Source organism: Centruroides sculpturatus, unplaced genomic scaffold (genome assembly GCF_000671375.1).
Source record: "Centruroides sculpturatus isolate CEXI.00-Female unplaced genomic scaffold, Cexi_2.0 scaffold974, whole genome shotgun sequence".
NCBI classification, from domain to species: Eukaryota; Metazoa; Arthropoda; class Arachnida; order Scorpiones; family Buthidae; genus Centruroides; species Centruroides sculpturatus.
In genome coordinates, this window is record NW_019385499.1 from 161,105 (window position 1) to 183,424 (window position 22,320).

The 22,320-nt window shown below is 31.8% G+C and overlaps 2 protein-coding genes and 1 long non-coding RNA gene across 4 annotated transcripts; 1 reads left to right on the forward strand and 2 right to left on the reverse strand.

Moving 5' to 3' along the window:
- The first annotated feature begins 4,579 nt into the window (after positions 1 to 4,579).
- LOC111639552 (thymidine phosphorylase-like) lies at positions 4,580 to 7,445 on the forward strand. 2 transcript variants are annotated; one of them, XM_023385440.1, is made up of 9 exons: positions 4,580 to 4,816; positions 5,328 to 5,530; positions 5,826 to 6,054; positions 6,132 to 6,250; positions 6,318 to 6,480; positions 6,547 to 6,768; positions 6,841 to 6,969; positions 7,035 to 7,183; positions 7,283 to 7,445. In XM_023385440.1, exons 1-8 carry the CDS (start codon positions 4,657 to 4,659, stop codon positions 7,175 to 7,177), a joined length of 1,368 nt encoding a protein of 455 aa, XP_023241208.1. In that variant the 5' UTR covers positions 4,580 to 4,656; the 3' UTR covers positions 7,178 to 7,183; positions 7,283 to 7,445. The 2 variants fall into 2 exon arrangements, with proteins under 2 accessions (XP_023241208.1, XP_023241209.1); XM_023385441.1 differs by lacking the exon at positions 4,580 to 4,816 and adding an exon at positions 5,036 to 5,223.
- Positions 7,446 to 7,689: 244 nt separating this feature from the next.
- On the reverse strand, positions 7,690 to 9,031 carry LOC111639555. The gene is made up of 4 exons (XM_023385443.1): positions 8,894 to 9,031; positions 8,658 to 8,828; positions 8,405 to 8,584; positions 7,690 to 8,085 (listed from the first exon to the last, which is right to left on the reverse strand). The coding sequence occupies exons 1-4, from the start codon at positions 8,952 to 8,954 to the stop codon at positions 8,036 to 8,038; spliced, it is 462 nt and encodes a 153-aa protein (XP_023241211.1). The 5' UTR covers positions 8,955 to 9,031; the 3' UTR covers positions 7,690 to 8,035.
- A 5,631-nt stretch (positions 9,032 to 14,662) lies between these two features.
- LOC111639557 lies at positions 14,663 to 15,425 on the reverse strand. Its single transcript, XR_002759102.1, has 3 exons — positions 15,348 to 15,425; positions 15,190 to 15,252; positions 14,663 to 15,055 (listed from the first exon to the last, which is right to left on the reverse strand). It is a non-coding gene; the product is annotated as an uncharacterized LOC111639557 (long non-coding RNA).
- Between the last annotated feature and the right edge of the window lie 6,895 nt (positions 15,426 to 22,320).

Consider the following 22,320-nt stretch of genomic DNA (forward strand, 5'->3'; position numbering starts at 1 on the left):
TCGTATGTCCCGTACAAAAGGGGATGTAAAAAAAACGTGTACAATTCTTGTACAATGTTAAAAAATTAACCGTTACTTTGACAGCATCATTTACAAATAAATTTAATGAATGAGAGAGATGCACGAGGTACAGAAAAATCTCTAGAATTTATTTTCCTTAAATTTCCGATTTATGTATCCGTGGTCATAAAAATTTGTCTTTCCACTTTTTTCCCGAGACTACAAATATTCGAGTACGAAGTAACCGCTTTCGACTTATTTCTATTTAAGTAGTAGTTAAATAATTAAGCGATTAGGGAATTAGGGACATAAATAAAACTCTGCTGAAAGAGCCGGAATTTTGCTTAAACAAAACCTTAACCGACCCACTGCCGAGTACAGTGGGGACTGATTTCTTCGTAATATTAGACGTAATATAAACAGAAATTTTTTCAGTTCAACGAGAGCGACCGAAAAATTGTAAATTTTGGAAATTTCCGTGGACATCTGGTCTTAAGACGAATTAGTTAGAAAACAAATGACGGACAATCTATTAAGTTTAGCAAATTTAGATTTTTACAGCTATGGTGAGAAACGTTTAAAATGTACAACAACCCTGTACAGCATCGATTATCCGACCCCCCGATTAATCGTCACATCGGTTAACCGACCGTTCTAGTCGGCAAATTTCAAACGTCGGCTAGTGATGTGGCATTACAATATTTGACTATATCTGGGCTACTTTAATATTATTTTTATTAAATATTTACGTGTTTTAGCTGGCATCAACAACTCGACCATTGAAGGGAGGCCAGTATTTAAACGAGACTTAATTTTCCAATTATGAGTGGTTGTTTGTTTCGTGAGCAATAAAATAATTTTAAAATAATTTTTAACGATACAATAGCGACGATTATTATTAAAAAAAAATTTGTTAGGCTTAACATCGATGAAAATTCAACGCGAAGTTGGTTAATAGCGATATACTAATATACTAATTACATGGGATATACTAANAAATTATTCTTTGAGTTACTTTATAACCTGGTATTAAAATTGAATTTCTCAATTCTTACATTAAGTGACTTGGATATGAACTGCTGATTAATAAGGTTGGAAAGCCAATGCAGTTGAGGCTTTCACCTAAGATCAAGTGCTGGGTAGTTAAAAAAAAAACTTCAGGAATGTTTTGGGGATGGTCTGTCCCAGATATGTTGGGCCCCATCCTTCCCTATTATTGGGTGTGACAGATATAATTAAAAGATGCTCCTAGTGCCCATAGGGTGAGAAGATTCAGAAAACAAATCAACAGTTAATATAAGACCACTTTCAGATAAGTTTGAGAGTTTTATTTAATTGGATGTAAAGTGTTGATGAAACATGTCCAATAACTTAATAATGTACATTTATATTTAATTAAAATATTGTACATTTTCTATCTTAAGTGAAGAATTTAAATGCAGTCTTCTTTTTACAGCAACATATCCTTTCATTTTAATTACAATTTAACTAAATTTGCAATTTATTTTTTGTTATTTCATATAATATTTGCATATCAAAGAGGAAAAATACAAATTTATATTTTTCCTCTCCTTATAGAAATTATTTTTTATCATTTTTTATTAATATATTTTATCTATATTATTGTTATTTTTCAGCATTTGAAATTAATTTATCACTTTCAAAATTGTTTTGTGATTTATTTATATATCAAATTTAAATTATAATAACATGTGGGGGCCGGATTTAAATATAAGCTAAACAAACTGCCGTTTAGGACCTCATACGTTAAAATTTATTATTTGAAAAACGAGAAAGGCCTCGTATATTATAGCTTAGAACTATAGTGAGTCTAAATCCGGCCTCAATAATAGAATGAGTGAGATTTAATATTTTACTTTGCAAATCATTAAAATAACATTTTTTTTTTTTTCATATTTTCAGACTGAGTTTAATATTTACAATTCTCAAATCTATAAATGCCTGTGCTTTAAGATAAGTTACTTTTTTTTTAATTCTTTCATTCTTACAATTAAATTTCATTGATTTATTTAAAAATCATTAACATTTCTTACACAATAATTTGTTTGTTGCTTAAATATTACATTAAAAATAAATTTCATATAGGAACAAAGAAAAATTGCACACACATCATTCTAATTGTACCAATAATTTTATATACCTGTACATACATATTACATGGAATTATTTTCCACAATTATATTCTTGCTGTGCTTTGAGATTTCCATAAACTATAGCCCGAATATTGTGAGAAATAGATTCGATAACAGGAAAAAAATATATATACGTGTATAAAATTGTAAAACTTTTGATAAAAAATTAAGAAAAAATACTTGGCTGGAGCATAAAGATTTACAACTTAGATTATGGGAAAGTTGTATTTACAGCATATTAAAAATAGCGCGGTGCTAGAATATGCAAGCGAGAATTTGAAAGTTGCGGATTACAAAATTTTCTTTAATTTTAGAAGAAACTTGTACACTTGCTTTATGCCATCTTTACATAAATGATACAAACACAATTGTCTTTAATGAAATTAAACACCAATACAAGTACATTTGACAGTGCTTTACCTTCTTTATTGGGCAAAAATTCTCCAAAATTATGCCTGAAGAAGACTGTAATGCAGTATCAAAAGTACTTGCATTGATACTTTAATTCTATTAAAGGGTTTTAATGCTCAAAGACAGTTCTTTTTGTATCTCTTTATTAATTTTACATCGATCTATCATCTGATCTCATAAAATGTTAGCGAAATTTCAATTATTTGTAAATATTTATGGTTATAAATATTCAGAATCCAGTTTACAAAGCAAATGAGCTTCCATTCTGTTTGTTTTTAATTTGATAAAAAATAAAATAAATAACAACAACTTGATTATTAAATTATTTAAAATTAAGATTTCGTTTTATGTTTTTTTTTAAATTATTACATGTAAAAATCTACTTAAAAAACTGTTAAATATGTATGATTTTCTAATTTGATGAGATTATAACAAAACATTGGTAATAGAAAATCTATTGATATGTTTTAGAGTATTTATAATTTGGTTGTATTCTTATTTATATGAATTTTTTATTTAAATAATAAAATGTAGTGAATTAAAGAAATACTTTTTCATTTCTTTTGTCGGATTCAAAAATGATCTATAATAAAGTATTGGTATGTAATTGTTGGATAAGATCCTGTGATCAAGGTAAAAAAAAGCATTGTTGGAAGATTGGAGATGAAATAAAATACTTGTGTTTAAATTTGTGTTTATTTTTATGGTTTGCTGTATTATAAACAGTGAAATCTTAATGGATATATCACTATTTATTATGAATATGAAATAATAGTTTTATGCTCTATTTTATAAAAAGAAAATCCTAAAACTCATCTTTAATTCCTTTAAATAAGTAAACATTTGAGTATTCTTACTATAATTATATTTTTATTATAATATTTTAAGTAGTTTAATAATGCTGCAGATGCCAAAATTTACAACCTGCTTCTATAGAATCATTAATAAATAGCATACATTTTTTAAATTTTGGCTGTTTTCACACTCTAATGGCCTTTGATCTCAATGTGGTCACATTGAGGGCATTTTATCCCTGTCTAGAATGTGACTGCAGTGTAGTGGTGAGGGAGGGATTGTTCCACTTAAATAGAAGAAATTTCTTGCTCTGAAACTGTCTCCCCCTTCCATGTCTTTAGCAGTAGCAATGCCTAAAATAAACTTAACCAGAATTTATAAATATATTTGTGTATATTGCACTACTGAAGCGTTTATGTATATGATTCATAGTAACGTCATTATTATTTTTATATAATTTTAAATGTATTGAAACAAATGAGTCTATGAGCAGTGTCAAATAATCTCCCGGGCCGATTCGACTTTTCGTCATTAGCTAGAATTTCTTTGCGGATCGACAATGCTCCATTGTTAAGTCGTAAGGGACTCGAAAAATTTCCCAAATATAAGAACATATGGTCACGAATAGGATCCAGACATTTGTTGAAACGATCCCAACGCTCTTTGATGACCGTTGTCTGTGGAGCTCATACAAATTTCTTGATCCGGGTGGACACGGAAATATGAATCGCCATTTCTTTCTTTATTCGGAACCGATCCGGTCATAAAAATATACCCAGCACGTATTGTTCCTCGAGTTGGCCACGCGGAATTTTCCGAGTTTTCTTCACGTGCCTAACACTTGAATAGGGCCAATTTCCCATAGAAAGTACTAGACTTTTTCTGACCTATCGTCGGATTACTTTGACCTCAAATGGGGACGAGTACCCACGTGTGGAGAAGACTGCATCAATGGGTACTTACAATAGTGCCCCAGATATGTGGTCTAACGCCTTGAACGATGTAGTAAATCTTTAATAGTAAAAGAATTTTTTTACCTTCTTGAAAAAAAGAAGAATTTTTATTAAGGGTAACAGAATAGTTCTGCAATAGTTTAATTAAATAATAAATTGTTTCATTAAAACAAAACAGAAAAATATAATGAAAAACTCGTTTCAAAACCGTAACCGAAAGTGAAATTATCAATATCTACTAATATGAATAAATAAGGAAGATATAATATTACAATGATTCATTCTACAACCTTCAACTGTTAAGCGTTATCAGAGAATAGGAGGAGGGAAGAGCCGACATAATTATGAACATGTTCTGTACAAAACTAAGATCCATCATCGAAAAAAAACGTGATGGAAGTAAACTAACAACAGAAGAATTACATTATTTTATAGAAAAAGTAGTCGAAAAGGAACGTAAAGTACAAAATGGCGAAAGGGTGGAAGATCTCTCGGCACAAATCGGTAAGTTTTGTGTAATTTATAGCGTAATTGTACTGTACAATATGTTAGATATTTGAAATTTCTTTCTTTATTGACTTGTCTTGCGTAACTTCCTGGTTTCTCAGTATTACATGAAATGACCTTCGACTGATTAAGTGCATGAAAATGAAACTTTGTACTTAACTAAATTGTATCTTATCGAAATATTTTTAATAATTTGAATTAATTTGTTAATTGTTAATTTAACGTCTAACACGTATGATTATCGTATAACAACAGATCGTGTGTTGATTCGTTAATAAATGTGTTTAAAAAGTAACTAAAAATCTAGAATTAATTTACTAATTTTGCTGTATGTTAGAGTGAACACAGTATAATTGATATATACAGTTGAGATGACTTTCTATAGGAAACTGGCCTATAATTAGGTGAGGAAAAGCGAGAAAACTTCACGCGGCCAGTCCGTTATTAAGTACGAATCCACGATCAGTTTATAAGCATATTTGATTGGTAAATTTTTGGCATATTGCAGGTGCCATGCTCATGGCAATTTATTTCTCTGGATTGGACGACGAAGAAACGGCCACATTGACTAAACTCATGGTAAACTCCGGTAAGGTATTTAAATGGAAGGATGAAACGAGAGATATCATAGTAGATAAACATAGTACGGGTGGAGTTGGAGATAAAATTAGTCACGTTCTAGTACCCGTTTTGGCAGCGTGTGGATTAAAGGTAAACTTTTTTTTTTATTACTTAGTTGAATAAAGTCTCTTCAACAAAATTTGACAGCAGGATGCAAAAAGAAATCATTATATTCTTAATTCATCAGACGAGGATTCCTCTTCGAGTAGTTTGGTTAGGTTATTTATTTAACAAGAGATGGCAGCTCTGGAAGATTGCCTAGTGACAAATTGATTAGTAATCATTTACCCTTATAGCCCAATAAGGAATCCGGCTGTTCGTTTATAATAATTATGGAGTTGTATTCATTACAGAAAATAAATTTGTAATGTATTGTCTTTTAAAGTTGCCAATGATAACTGGAAGATCTTTAGATTTCACTGGAGGAACGTTAGACAAGTTGGAATCAATTCCAAATTTCAATGCTAGTCTGGCACCAGAGGAAGTGGAAAGAGCTCTAGAAGATATTGGAGCGTGTATAATTGGCCAAACGTTAGAATCGGTTCCAGCAGATAAAGTCCTGTATCATTATCGTGATATCACCGGAACTGTGAACAACATTTCTCTGATAACGGGTAATATGCAAATTACTTTATAATTTACACTTTTACAGGATGACATTTTAATTTACTTTATTTATGTGTATTTAAAGCTTCTATTGTTTCAAAGAAACTGTCTGAAGGGTTATCCGCTTTAGTTTTTGATGTTAAAACTGGAAATTCGGCCTTTTGCGAAACTGAAGATGCAGCGGAAGAACTGGCTTCTTCTATGGTATTTCACTTTTTTCTAGAGAGTAAACTGAATTTTTTTCCATATAAAATTATATTTTACGCTTCAGGTGAATGTCGCTTCGTCTAATGGTGTTAAAGCCACGGCTTTCTTGACCAGAATGGAAGCTCCTATTGGAAAAATGATAGGGAATTCATTAGAAATTATAGAAACTGTCCAATGTCTTAATGGAAATGCACCTTGCGATATTCAAGAGCTTGTGGAAGTTTTTGGTATGTTAAATACGATGTTTTTGTTGTGTACGAACGATTGTTTCTAACAGATTTCTATTGTTTTAGGAAGCGAATTGCTTGTTCTGTCCAAGCGATGCAGAAACGAAGACGAAGCAAAAATTCTGATTAGAAAAGTTATAAGTGATGGAAGCGCCTTAGAAAAGTTCTATCAAATCTTAGTTCGTCAAGGGGTAGATAAAGATGTAGCTAGAAAATGCGTGGAAAATCCATCATCTGTATTACCAAACACTAAGCACGTGACTGAATTTAAGTATAATGGAAAAGCGGGTGAGCAAATTTTAAGAATTATGGCGTAAAATATCTTAAAATATTTTTATTAAAACGTATCCTTTCTTTTAGGTGTTGTAATTGGGATCGAGGGGAAGAAATTGGCAAAACTTTGTAAGAAAGAAGAAAGACGAGATGGATATTTAAATTACGGAGTTGGTATAGAATTAACGCTTCATTTGGGTGATTCCATAAACGAAGGTAAATTATTTTACAAAATATTTAAATTTTAATGCTTTAAGTAAGTGTCCGGTGCTGTGTTTTAGGTGTGACGTGGATGAAAATGCACCACGAACACCCACTCTCTGATGAGCTTTATTCAGAAGTACAGTCGAGTCTCGCTGTTGGTGAAAGCTTCCATAAATCGAGTATGATTCTTAAGAAGATTTCTACGGTTGGCTCTCAATAAGTAACGGTAAATAATTTATTTATTATTGTTTCCATAAGTAAATCTCATACAAAGTAATTACTGTAATATATTCACTGTTAAAATATAATTTGAAATATATTACAGAAGCATCTCGTGGACTGTCGTACTTGCTTGCTAAAGAAATCGAAATTTAAAATTGTCTAGAAATGTTCGTGTTAATAATTACTTGTGATTATTGTAATGAAATTGTGTAGGGAATTTTTTCATATTTTCAGACTAGCTATTAATAAAATGCATTGTAAAGGAATTATTAATGATAGTTATCGTTGCAAGCTTACCAGCCGAGTAGTCACACCACTAAACATTGGTTTGGGTTTGCGTCCGACCAACAAATTGGCTGCATGGACTTTTCTACGTGTCTAATACCCGTATAGGAGCCAATTTTCTTTAAAAAGCACTGAATACCGGGAGTTAGTCGAGAATTAGCGCCTATCAACGGACTTGCCACATGCAATTGTCCGGAGTTTACCATAGAGAGATCTCTGGAGGGGCCACTCCCTTCGACGAATCGCCCACGTGTCTCGTTGCCACGTCCCACCAAACCGACTGTTTCGCCCTACAGTTAGATTATTTTATAAAAACATAAAATTTATTTTATAATATTTTATTAAAATATAAATTTAATATCATTTCCGTTTAATACAGTATTTAGGAACATCATCTTTATATTATATCAAATGTAGAGATAGGTGGAGATTGCGGATTATACGTTATTCCTGTTTTAATATTATTTCCTTAAACAAAATGGTACATTCTTTTATATTTTATTAATGAAAACAGTACGAAATCATCGATTTATATGGAAATAATACAAAATTTTTACATATATCAGAATATTTAACGGTGAAAATCAGCGTCTAGAGAACAATTCATGGGATTTGATTGTCCTGTAAAGAAAAATATAGCCTATATATATATATAAATATACATGAAATTTGCATATTGCATTCTTAATATAGTGTTCACCAGTGGCCGAATGGATTAAACTACCCAACACTGGTGGTCGAGTGGCTAAAATCGTCGAACAGTGGTGTTTTTTTAACTCTCCCTGTGGGCACTAAGAGAGCCTTTTTAGCAAGCCCATTATTGGTTCGACCATGCCCACAATGGGTTTGTGGGAGACAACCCCATTGTGGGCCTGGTCGAACTCATAATGAGCCCAATAATTATAATTAATTAAGAGCGAAATTCAAACATTAGACTTACTTTTGTCACACTGTTCTTCTGTTAAACACTTGCCCGTCAAAGCGCACTCATCAAGTAGTGAATTTTCACACGAACAAAACAAGTAGGGAAGTATCAGTATAGAGACAATGTAACCTTTACTTGTACACACCGACACATTAAAACCGAAAAACACGAATTGTTGATCCGGACCGCATATTTCTAGAAGGGACCACAAACATGTCATTAATCTAATAAATTTTGTTTAAAAAAATAAGTAAAAGTATGTTGTTACTCTTGGTACATTCTTCAGGCGAGATACACTCGTGTGTTGTGTTATCTCTTACTGTTCCATTTCCACAGTAACAGTCGGAATCAATGCTAACAGAATTGCAGAAGAGTGGCTGCCCTTCCGTGCAATAAGCCTCGCAGCTGTTGTTACGATATTCCTCGGGCGTAACACATTCTAAAATATAGAAAATAAAAGAGTAAATCAGTAACAAAGCGTTAGAAATATCTAAATAATTTTACCTTTTCCAGTAACGTCAGTAAAGAAAATGGCGGTTTTCAGAACAAACAAGAGGAAGAACATGTTTTGTTAGTTGTGTATCCGATAGAAAACTCTATAATTTATTTTATAATACATATACGTGGTTCGGCCGAATTCAATTGACGAACATTTTAATCCGGATTCGATGAAGCAATCGAAATTGTGGGGGATCGATAAACATTTCTGTTGTAACGTCATGTTGACACGAATAACAAACTTTAAAATTAAAGGATTATATTTTAATACGAAATTTACAGCTTTTATTTAACAATTTATTTATTTTAATTTTTTATCTGTGACGAAAATAGAATTATATCTTATTCGTGAAAGCCGATTTGGTTTCGTAGGATATGGCAAAACGACACGTCGACCATCAGCTGAGGGGACGAGTTTCTATGGGAAATTGGTCCCTATTTAGATATTAGACACGTGAAGAAAACCTAAAAGACTCCACGTGGCCATTAGCGCGATAATAATACACGAATAACACAAGGACAGTCGGTTCGTATGTGTTTAATATATATACTCTATTATCTAATGTGCGCACGATTAATCGATTTTCTCGATTATTTCACTTTGTCAATAGTCTATCGATTATATATTACGATCGACTAATCAAGAACTTTGAGTTTTACGGGTTATAATATTTAAAGTATGCCTTCAAAATGAATTCTTGGTAACAAAATACGAAACAAATAACATATCCTTTATGCATATTAATCAGCATTTCCACACGTCGAGTAATTAAAAAGAACTTGTCTATTGTGATAAGGATGTCGCAATTTATATTAATATCGCATTCAATGTTCTATATTACGTGTATTTCCATTGTCTATCAGCGTCATTTTAACCTATTATAATTTTTCTTTTAAACACTATAAATAGTTTTTAATTTGGGTTTGTTTGGAAAGTAAACGTTTAAACTCTCTACTTCTGTTTTGTTGTGTAGGCCTATACCTAACAAGGGAAGGTATTGTAATTGTGTTAAATTTGACCTTACCGGTTTTTTGCAAATCTCCACGTTTTCGGATCTCCTGAATCCAAAATTGTCAAAAACAGGAAAAAAATTCTATGGATTTGCGTGTGTCTGTATGTTTCTGTGTTCTGTTAGTGTCTGTTTTGTTTAATATCTTAGGATGGTGTAAACATTAAGAAACGTTGGTAACTTAATTATAAGGAGTATTGTATTCACACTAATTAATTTTGGTGGTTAAAGGCTGAGAGTTATGAGACTATAAGATTTTAGTTGTTAATAGTACTTACAATTGTTTTTTTTTATAAAACTCATCTCTATACTCAATATTAAGCTTTTTATATAAAACGAGTTTATCCACAAATATTGTGATATTATAGCGAGATCAAATCATACAAGGAGCCAAGTTACTCAGTGTTTAAGAAGTATCTTTATTATTTCGGTCCATGCCCCTCATCACTCTGACCTCATTTGACATTAATTATTCTGATGTACATATTTCTAATCATTAAAATTACAAAATAATCTTATAAAAGTATATATTATATACTACACTATACGTAAAAGAAACATTTTGTATGGAATATAAAAGAATTAAAAATAGAACAAGTATAGAGAAGAATAAAAATGAGTATATAAAAGAGTTTAAAAAAAGAAATTTAAGTTAAATGGCTACCCCAAATAGAATAATACAAAAATGGGAAAGTAGAATTAATAATAAACATCAACAAAACAAAGACACCAACATAAATAGCTTTCCCTTATATCAAAGGTGTTTTTGAAGAAATAAATAAAGATTTTAACAAAGTAACTATAAAACTATCTCTAACTTACAAAAAATTGCAAAAGAGAATATAAAAAAATAAAGCTTGAACAAGGTAAAAAGGTAGAAGATATATAGCTTATAGCATAACAAATGTAGTTTATTCCATACCGTGTACTTGTGAACACCCGAAAATTTACATAGGAGAAACAAAAAGGAAAGTAGGAATAAGACTTAAAGAATATGTCGCCGAATTAAAATATAGAAGGGTAAAGGGAAGGAGAAAAAATATTCATTTTAAATTTTGTTTAAATTTTAGAGATGGGTATACTGTTGTAGGGGGCTTGGGGGCCGTCAAAAATTGGACTACGAGAATTTAGGGTAAGACCCTGCCAGCAGATATGTGTTGTTGGACACACCTTCGATTTAGACAAGAAAAAACCAAAGGGCGGGGGGGTTGGGGGTCCTTCGGAGTTTCGGGATTGGGCTTTTCGGGGGGTTGATTTCATTTTCAGTTAACTTATTTTTTTATTGTGATGGGTTTGTGTTGATAATAAGCTCAGAGCCAAAACGGTTAGGAGTTGAAAGTTGAAATTTGGTACACAGTTGGGGTACGTCATGGGAATGTACACTAAGAAGGGATTTTTCAAAATTTCCCTCTCGGAGAGAGGGAGAGGAAAATTTTGCAGAGGGAACTTTCATTCTCTCTGATTTTCGTCATTCCCTTTTATTTTATTCTTCGTTTTCACCAATCATCATTTTCTTCCGGAGGAAGTAAGTTAATTTGCAATAAGCATCATTGGTCTTACAGTAGTCCACATGAAATGAATGGAGTAACATCTGTCATCTAACACTCTCGAAAAAGAGATGAACGACGGTCATTCTCTTCTTCTTTGCCTTCTTATGTTGTCAGATTTATAACAATAAATTGATAATTTTTTTTATTCTAATTTGTTTCTTTGAATTATTTTTAACCGGTATTACTAAAACTTTAGAAAGGGAATACAATAAAATTCCCGACTTATTATTTAAAGAGAATACATTATTAGCTAAATAAGTTATATATGATAACAACCAAAATTTCGGAGGAGAAATGGTGAGACTCACACTATTTTAAAATGTAATAAACTAGTTATAAAATTAGAATAACCAAAAATAACACAAAAATTTAACTGGAAAAATAATTAATTAATTATTCTAATTGTAATATTTCACTAAATGAAAAAAATTCACTCATTAAAATACTTGATTACAGTGGCCCTAAAATAATGAAATGTGAAGATTTAGTCTTTAAAAATAGATTTAATTTAATTATTTTACAAATCAATAAAACTAAACAATTAGTGCTGTTGAATTTAATAAATACAAGTCAGTTTTAAATAATATTACTAATCCAGATAATTACATTGAAATACCTTACGATCCATACTCCGAAGAACTACTAACTAATATTAAAAATATTACTGTTAAAGAAAAGTATAGAATAATGAGTCTTGACGTCAAAAACATGTACCCTTCTACTACAAAGCAGTTCATTATTAATACTTTACATAATCTGAATTGTGACCGTGGTATATTTATGGGCTCCTGTATTGGTCTCAAACTTGATGAACTTTGTATTGAGCCAGATAATGTTCTAAGTACTATAAGAGGTATAATTTTTTATAATACATACGTTGATGATTGTCTACCTGTATATGACTCCTATTTAACCGACACTAACGCAATACTCACCTGCGCTAACTCATCCACTCTGATTTAAAATTCGATATTGAGAGAGAATCTCACAACACTATTAATATTTTACATGTTAGTATTCATAGAAACAATACAGACATCTTTATAAATAAATATATTAAACCATGTAATGTGTTAATTAAACACAGTTATTTTATGTTTATTTTTTTCTAAAATTTCCTTATACAGTATACAAAAAGATATAGTATACGTAATTTATTCTAACCGCCTTGTTTAGTTCTCCATTATCGTCTTAGTATATTTTAAATCCGAATGATTATTTTTATTTTCACATTGTTAAAGGTATTTTTGTTTTAATATTTGCATTTTAGTATTTAAAGTTAATTTTAACTACAGTTTACCGTTGTTTTTAGATTTTATTGCTTGTATTATATCGTAATTCATCAAATCACACTGTAATATTGATGCTTGATTACTTTATTTGTATACATTCTCTGTACATACCTTTTATAAGATAATTTTGTAATTTTAATGATTAATGATTCCGTTGTACGTATTCAAATGTCAAATCAGGCCAGACTGATGAGGCTTAGGCCTTTGACAAACCAAAAGATAATAAAGAAACTTTTTAAACAATGAGTGAGTTGGTTTCTTGTATGATTTAATGTCGCTAGAGTTTGTACAATATATGCGTATAAACTCGTTTTATATAAAAAGCATAATAGGATCTTAATAGACATTGATGAATTAATTTTTTTGTTATTTCATAAAACTTAATAATATAACAACTATTTTAAAAAAATCTCATAACAAATGGCGCTGCACGATTTCACTTTTATGCTAGTGTGTCTTGGTGTTTTTCGCCGGGAAAGTTACTTAACTCGTTGCTAGACTTCTTTTAAAAAACAAACGATTTACAATAGAATGAAATGCTAGCTACAATGTATCTGGAAATTGTACGTACTAAGTACAAGAAATTTTTGTTAGACATCGCCTATATTCCCGTTAACAAACCGTTTATTTTAAACCAGACTACGGCTTATGTAAAGAGATTAAGTTGTAACATTTTGTTTTTTATAATTTCTGTAGACAATATTTTCAGACGTCTCTACGTAATTTATTTCGGCAGATTTATTCGAAGATAATACACTAAAATACGGTTTTTAATCATACAAGATATCGATTGTTTTATTAACACTTAATATTTTAACAACAATAACGCCTATACATACATTATTTTACTTATAATCTGTACATAAAAAACAATTCTCTCATATCTATTAAAGTATAATTTGATAACTGATATCCCAGTACTAAGTGCCTTTACTCGTTCTATTTGTACATCACTATTATCTATGTATTTTCTCTTATATATTACTCGTGATAAAACGTACAAACGCGGTAGACGAGATGCCGACTCTAATAAACAATTAAAAAGTAGAATTGTTGTTTCCTATTACAGAAAGTGAGTTTTAAAGTAATTGCAGTAGTATAAACTTTTATCTATTACACATCTTGTACTGTATATTAAAAAATCACAAAGATGACAGATCATCTACATTTTCCTTCCGAGCACAAAAGTGCGATAAGCACATCTGGTTCGGCTTTGACTTTGTTACAATGTTGGAATTTCTGTCACAGATCAACATATTTACATGCATCCTTAGCCGATGCCGAACGAATTTCTTTATTCTGTGAGCAACGAACAGAGGTTTTGCTGAGAACGGTGCAAAGTTTATGTACAGTTTGTTTTCTGCTAGTGAACATTTAAGAACAATGGCATTCGTTTGGTATTCCATTTCCCTACAAATGTGACTCCCACTTATGTGACACGATGCCATTCTCCTGTGTTTAATATTATTTAATTAATGATTATAAACGAATCGCTTTAAAATATATTAAACAGTTTTCTTAACTCTTCTTTCCAATATTTTATCGCAGTTGCAGACGAGAGGGCTGTCAATTTCTGCCAACTGTTTCCTGCTATAAGAAGATATAGTTATATCCCTTGTTTTTCAATTGTCTCGAATACTCATTTTCTATAACTGATGCATTGTTCTTCGTATGTGAAGTTAAAAGAAACTCTAAATGCGCGGAAAAATTGCGTTGTCGTAACTCATAAAAACATTCCAGTTTCTTCTTTTACAGTAAAATGCATCTTTGCATTTTGATGAATCCATAATAATTAACAAAGAACTTTCTTACAATCTACTTAACGTTTGAATTCCTTTGCAGTAGATCGAAGTCGTCGAAAATCTAATCCAACCTCAACTCTCTCGAGATACGGGCATTGAAAATGATGACGTAAAATCACTGTTGATTTCACAATATGAACATCACGTCTAATTTCAAAATCTGCAATATTGCTGCAGTTGACGTAGTGCATCGAACTGAATTTTTCAATTATTATCTGTCAATTGAATCAGTCAAATATCCGGTGGATACCTACTAATTTGTGGTGGATTTACTTCTTATTATCGAAAATGCAATTAATTGTGTGATGAATTCGACAGTGTACTGAAACAAAATACACTTTTATAGAAAATATTATATCAATATTTAAACAATAGTAGAAACAATATATACCGTATTATAAAATAGTATATGAGATATTAAACTTACACTTAAAACCGCTTGCTTGTCGAAGAAAAAGAAATTGTTGCTTCTGAATCCCACTTCGCCTCTCGATATGGACATTAATACTTCCGTCTGAAAACAAAGAAAACACATTTCATTGTACTGTCGTTATGAGAGTTTTGATTTAAAATGTAGTAAAAATCAGACATATTTTAGTGAAAATCGAAGTAAAATATTCAATTTATAAGTTAAGAAAGAATATTTACGATTCTGTTATTGTCATCGTCAAGGAAATAAATGTCCATTATGCAAGTGAAAAACCGTTCCATCTGAAATGTATTAATTATATAATTGTCGTTAAACTATTTATATGGTTTAGAAGAGATAAAATTAACAAATTTTCTGTAAAATGAAAGTAACTTACGTTCGAAGGAATTCTTGTCAAGTAAAGAAAATATATTACTGTAACAATCCACAGCCAAAAGATTGCAAAGCATATCAACAGATATTCTATTGTAAACGATACGTAAAGTACCACATATATACTTACAATGCTGATTATGGGAATGAAAATTGTTATCAACAAAGCCTGAATTGTTTTGAATATTTTATCGTTCTTTTTAATAAAATATACAATGGACGACAGTTCCAGTTGCGATGTCTTGCTATTAATTTCTTCGCTTTGTATTTTTTCCTTTATGTCTATAATAAATGTGTCTAATAATTGAATACAGATGTAACTAAGAATCCCAATGAATCCCGTGCCGTAACAAATGACGCTAACGTTGGTGAAAATGCCGAATAATAAATGAAAGGTACAGAAGCTTTCTTGCCAGAATAATTTAGAGTATCCGTAAACGTTCCTGTAATACACGTACAAAGTGCCAAATAACAAACACACAAATATTTGGACCAAGGTGAAATAAATTAAAACTAAGTCTTGATAGTGCAGTAATTTTGGAAAAATTTTCTTTGCGTATTTTACGTTTTCGTCCAGGATTTTCATTGCCTTAATTATTTGAAATGCATTTGTATTATACAGGTAAAGAAATAACGGAGAAATTAAAAGTGCACCGAATAATACGAAGCGTGAATGGGTACCGTAGATATCCCAAGCAACGGGAATGCCACAGAATTCGTCAATATGCAAATTTATAAAAATCTTTGATAATTGATCCGGATAAAAGACGAAAATAGAAATTATCGTTATAAAGTACGTATTAAATAGAAGCGCTTTAACCCATAAATAATCCTGGCGCTTGGGTATAAATACACCAATGACGCGTAAAACGTTTAGATACGGACGAATTGCGTCCAAAATAGAATATTCCATGAGTATTTAATAGATTTATACTGACCGGTAGACTCAAAAGAATAAAATTAAAATTTCTCTTCGTTTCCTGGATGTTCCACGTAACTATTATCCACGCAAGGTTAATACTTTATCCCTTGGTTTGTTTATGTTTTAATTAGCTACGTTGAAAATATGCGAATATTGATTGACATAATAGAAAATTAACGTTTTATGGTAATGTAATTATAAAATCGATTATGTTATATTTATGACTTTAGATGGTTAATTTTAAAACGTTCAAAGAATGTGAATGAATAAAGAGCACGTATTAATTAAGATATTGTACTGTACATGTAGTGTATTATGCAATGAAGAAAGAATATTTTATTTGGATGTTTATACGCTTAAGTGTAAATACATAAAACGAATAAAATTAGTTTTATTCGTTCTATTTATTTATATTGTCAATTTACACGAGAATAATAAGCAGAATTAAGCATATTTTAAAACTGCATATTTCTCTTGTCGTTAATATTTACTCCTCGTTCCTTTGTACAAACAAAGACCATGTGATTTCTCCTCACCATCTCGGGGTAAACACTACTTTTCCCACACTAAAGCGGGACTATTGCAGAATAAGTAGGATAAGAAATAAGTCCAACATCGACTTATAATTTCCCAGCTGTTACATGCATGTAACAAGGGAATGTATTGGTGTCGAAATTGGAGGTGAATGTTTTGAGACTTCCTGAACCCAGTATGATGGTGACGGGAAAAATTCTATGGATATGTGTTTGTATGTGTTGGCGTTAGTTTCGTTTAATATTTTAGGATAGGGTAAAGATTTAGAAACGAAATTTGAAATGGTAACCTGTATATAAAGAGCATTGTCACTAATTTTGGTGATTACGAGTCGAGGGGTGGGAAGATACGAGTGCTCATGTGTCGTATCTCGTCATGGGTAGACTTAATGAAAATTTTACTCATATATATCATCGTCGTCATTGAACATTTTCAGCTTATTGTACCATTTCCAATTATGGTGTTGCCTCCCATACGTAATCGTCTTTCATTTGTGTCAATTTCATTTGTATCTAGAAAAATTATAGGAATGCAATTAGAAAAATTGTAAATCTATAAATTTCGGACAGTCATAACCTGTCTTCTGCCTGTGTATATTTCGTTAATCTCGAGAAAGAAGTTAGAAACATGAAAGTCGAGAACAGATGTGAAGTTTTCCGAATTTTCTTCATCTAAATAAGGTCCAGATTTTCATAAATTTCATAAAAATAAATAATATAATAAACTTGTTCTCTTTGTTAAATTGTTCGTTCGTTTGCTCGCTTACTTGACGGCTTGCCTCTACCCAGCCTTATGATAATATAAAAGTTATTTTTATATAATATGTCATAACAGCCGAGAAGGTAATGCAACTCGTTTCTACCTCTGAACGGTTGCATCAAACAGGAAGCAATGAATTAACACAATGTACAGACGCAATGTTTAATTAATGTGGGTTAGAAATAAACACGCATTCATTATTTATTAAAAACTTATTTATTACAGGCCAAAAACTGATCTCAACGAGTAAATAATACAATTCGCTCATAACAAATATAAAGTTTCCCGCTTTTATTAAGGATATTTCTAAATTCCAAAATATAAGAACAACCATTAATTCCGCGTATAACTGAAGATGTTCTGTTCAGAATAGTGTGAATTTAACTTACGAGCAAACATGGTATTCTTCACATAACAAAACAATTGAAAAGCAAAAAGTTTACTAAAATTTTATTAAACCGAAACCAAGTAAAATTAGTGAGTGGTATCATAGATCTTCTTTCACAGAAGATGATTAATAGTGTATGGCTGCCTCCTGCACACACACAACCACACTGCACACTAATTGTTGATGCTAGTTATAACGTTTTAACAGTATGATCTTGTTTCAAGTAGAGACTTTTCTCTCGACACATCTGATTTATTAGATGTGTCGAGAAAAAAGTCTCTACTTGAAACAAGATCATACTGATTCTCCTACAGTGTTTTTGAAGACACACTGGATGCAACTCGTCTGCCCAGAGCATCTCACGCATGTTCTATGAGATTTAGGTGCGGAAGTGTCGTTGGAAAGTGCATGCGAATAATGCTTCGCTGTGAATAAAGTCATTGGCAAACTGAGACACTATATGTGGCGACTACATTATCGTCCAGTGGCGTGCCGTCATTGGAAGCGGTTGAAACGCCGCTTCCCTTGTATTTTTTAAAAAATAAATACATATTAATTTTAATTATATGAAAATAATCGCACAATATTTTATTATAACCGCATTATGTATCTTATTACAAATTTCTATACTAACGTGAAAAAAAAGATAAGATTGCTATTGTATATTCGAATATTCGTGGCGAATGGAAGCGCTGTATTGTCAGCATCCAAACACCAGATTTGTGCATGCACTTTACAGAGCATCAATCTCACCTGCTTTAGCTGGTGGAAGCCTAGGACCTTAAGTGGATGCTACACGTATAACGCATCCAATTTTATCCAGGACCGATTCTGGCCTGTTAGCCGCCTCGCCCGCTAGATATTTGGCCGCCCTCGACCCATTATGCGAGTCATGAGTAGATTTATAACAACCCAACCGATGAGAATTTACTGGTATGTTTTTACGATAGTTTTGTATAGTTGACAGGAGTTTTAAAAAAAATCCATTAAAATATTTGATATTTTTATTCCGCTCTCCCATTTTATATTACTTACAGATTTCAATGTTAAACCAGTGATATTACGATTTCGTATGTCCCGTACAAAAGGGGATGTAAAAAAAACGTGTACAATTCTTGTACAATGTTAAAAAATTAACCGTTACTTTGACAGCATCATTTACAAATAAATTTAATGAATGAGAGAGATGCACGAGGTACAGAAAAATCTCTAGAATTTATTTTCCTTAAATTTCCGATTTATGTATCCGTGGTCATAAAAATTTGTCTTTCCACTTTTTTCCCGAGACTACAAATATTCGAGTACGAAGTAACCGCTTTCGACTTATTTCTATTTAAGTAGTAGTTAAATAATTAAGCGATTAGGGAATTAGGGACATAAATAAAACTCTGCTGAAAGAGCCGGAATTTTGCTTAAACAAAACCTTAACCGACCCACTGCCGAGTACAGTGGGGACTGATTTCTTCGTAATATTAGACGTAATATAAACAGAAATTTTTTCAGTTCAACGAGAGCGACCGAAAAATTGTAAATTTTGGAAATTTCCGTGGACATCTGGTCTTAAGACGAATTAGTTAGAAAACAAATGACGGACAATCTATTAAGTTTAGCAAATTTAGATTTTTACAGCTATGGTGAGAAACGTTTAAAATGTACAACAACCCTGTACAGCATCGATTATCCGACCCCCCGATTAATCGTCACATCGGTTAACCGACCGTTCTAGTCGGCAAATTTCAAACGTCGGCTAGTGATGTGGCATTACAATATTTGACTATATCTGGGCTACTTTAATATTATTTTTATTAAATATTTACGTGTTTTAGCTGGCATCAACAACTCGACCATTGAAGGGAGGCCAGTATTTAAACGAGACTTAATTTTCCAATTATGAGTGGTTGTTTGTTTCGTGAGCAATAAAATAATTTTAAAATAATTTTTAACGATACAATAGCGACGATTATTATTAAAAAAAATTTGTTAGGCTTAACATCGATGAAAATTCAACGCGAAGTTGGTTAATAGCGATATACTAATATACTAATTACATGGGATATACTAATATCCTAATATACTATACTAATAATGTATTTTTTTCCTACTTTTCGGTTATCCGATTTTTTTCAGTTATCTCACCAACCTGAGCCCCCAATTGAGTCGGATAATCGATGCTCTACTGTAATTTTCTTTAAAAGTATATTCGTACAATTGAATATTTTGTACCAGGTATGTATAATTGTATATTTATCACACATTTTATTTTAACAAGTAAGCTTTTATAATTTTATTTTTAATTTTAGCCCTTATGGCTAGCGATTCGGAATGTAATTGTGATATTGAAAATTTATTTTAAAAAGTTTTGGCTGGAGACCATGTAATGAATAAGAAAACATTATTAATAGAGATAGACCAATGCCTAAATTAAATATAAATACGTCGAAAAAAATTTGTTCGGCATTTTCACCATAAAATTTATGAAGACGTAAAATGGCTTTATGGATGCATAGAAATGCAAAAATTGTTTTGTCGGCCTTGCCAATTATTTTCAAATGAAATTAGTGTGTGGAATGAGAATGGCTTTGACGATTTAAATAATTCGAGTAAAGCTGGCTAAAGACACGAAATCGTAAGTCTCCATCGATTCTTTCTTAAAATTGAAGCAAATTGGAAATCAAAGCGGAATACAATTTAACATTAGTAAACAATATCAAATAAGTATTGAAAATTATAACAAAGTTACGGCTAATAGATATATTATACAGTATTTAAATTAATAAATGTTATGGAAACAAGAATTGGCATTTAGAGGGCGTAGGGAATATATTGAATTTAATATAACAGAGGTAATTATATTGAACTTGCTTATTTATTAAGTAAGTTAAATAATCTATTATTTAAAAATACATTTAGAGAAGTTTGCGGTTTTTACTGTATTATCGAACACGAATACGAATGGACCCTAGACCGTCGCTGACTGATTGCCCCTGGTAGTCGGCGTCTCACAGAAACACGGCTTCCCTATCATCAAATGTCACGGCACGCCACCGCTATCGTCCACGAAAAGTTTCATATGTGGTTCCAAAAATTCGTCTCTACTTTCTTGTAGTAATGGCACATTTCAAAAACACGCGACCATTAAGCATAACGATGCAATCAGATACTTACCGTGCCGTTTCTTATTCTTTACTTGAAGTTGAGTAATTAAAAGTAAATTGTTGTCCTCGTAATTCTGTTAAAAGATCGAAAACGAAAGCCGACAACTGTAAAACGTCAGTTTGTACTTATTGTTTTAAGCTTGTGTACATTTCGAAAAGTTCTGTCTTTGTCCCTGTTGTCTTGTTTCCAAATTCGGCAACAGTTACATTCTTCAAGTCCATGTTTTTATAAGTAGATTAAAAGTTCTCGTTCTCTTTCCACTCACTGCCGGAACTTCATCAAGCTGACACTTTTTTTAAAACTTTTTCCACCCTGTGGGCACTAAGAGGGCCTATTTTTGGCAAGCCCATTATGAGTTCGGCCAGGCCCACAATGGGGCAGCCGGGTGTTGAGGAATGGGGCCCGACATATCCGAACGGACCACCTCCCGAAAAATTGCTGGGGATTATTTGACCCGTCCGGATCAAATAATCCCCAGGAATTTGACCCCGGGTCACCCAGAGTGATAAGCTGCAGCCTTGACCGCTCGGCCAACCGGCCACTCACTACATACACTACAACCGCAAGTGAAGAGTTTTAAAATATCCTTTCTGAATGATTATAATATTAATAATAAGGAAATTCTGGGATTATTAAAATTATTAAGCCTATTTCTATGGAAAGCGACGAACTGCTTTTAGGGAATCGGTCTGGAAAATGTCCAGACTAATATCAATTTTATAAATGATGGCCTATAGCATTAGTTTTGATGTACTACAACATGATCTATAATTAATGTGTGTTCTTTAGAGCCTGTACACACTAGGCGTTTTTCAACGCGCGTTAAACGCGCGCTTTTAAACGAACGTTTAACGCGCGTTTAAGACCCTGTACACACTAGGCGTTTTTCAACGCGCGTTAAACGCGTGCTTTTAAACGCGCGTTTAACGCGCGTTTTAAAGAACCAAGAGTTCTATGTAGCCGTACACACTCAAATGCGCGCTTTTGGCCAAGCGCGCGTTAAACGCGCGTTTATAGATTTTTGTTAAAACGCGCGTTTTGCGGGCGTTAGCCGAGCGCTTCTAGATTTACGCCGCCATTTTGCTGTATATTCGATCGCGCGCTTTTGGGTAATATCTACTTTTATAATATGGAGTAAGTCGTCAAATGATTTTATAGACATTCTAAAATAATTAAAATTAAAAAACTTAGGTTCATATTGTCGTAGTTTTGGATACA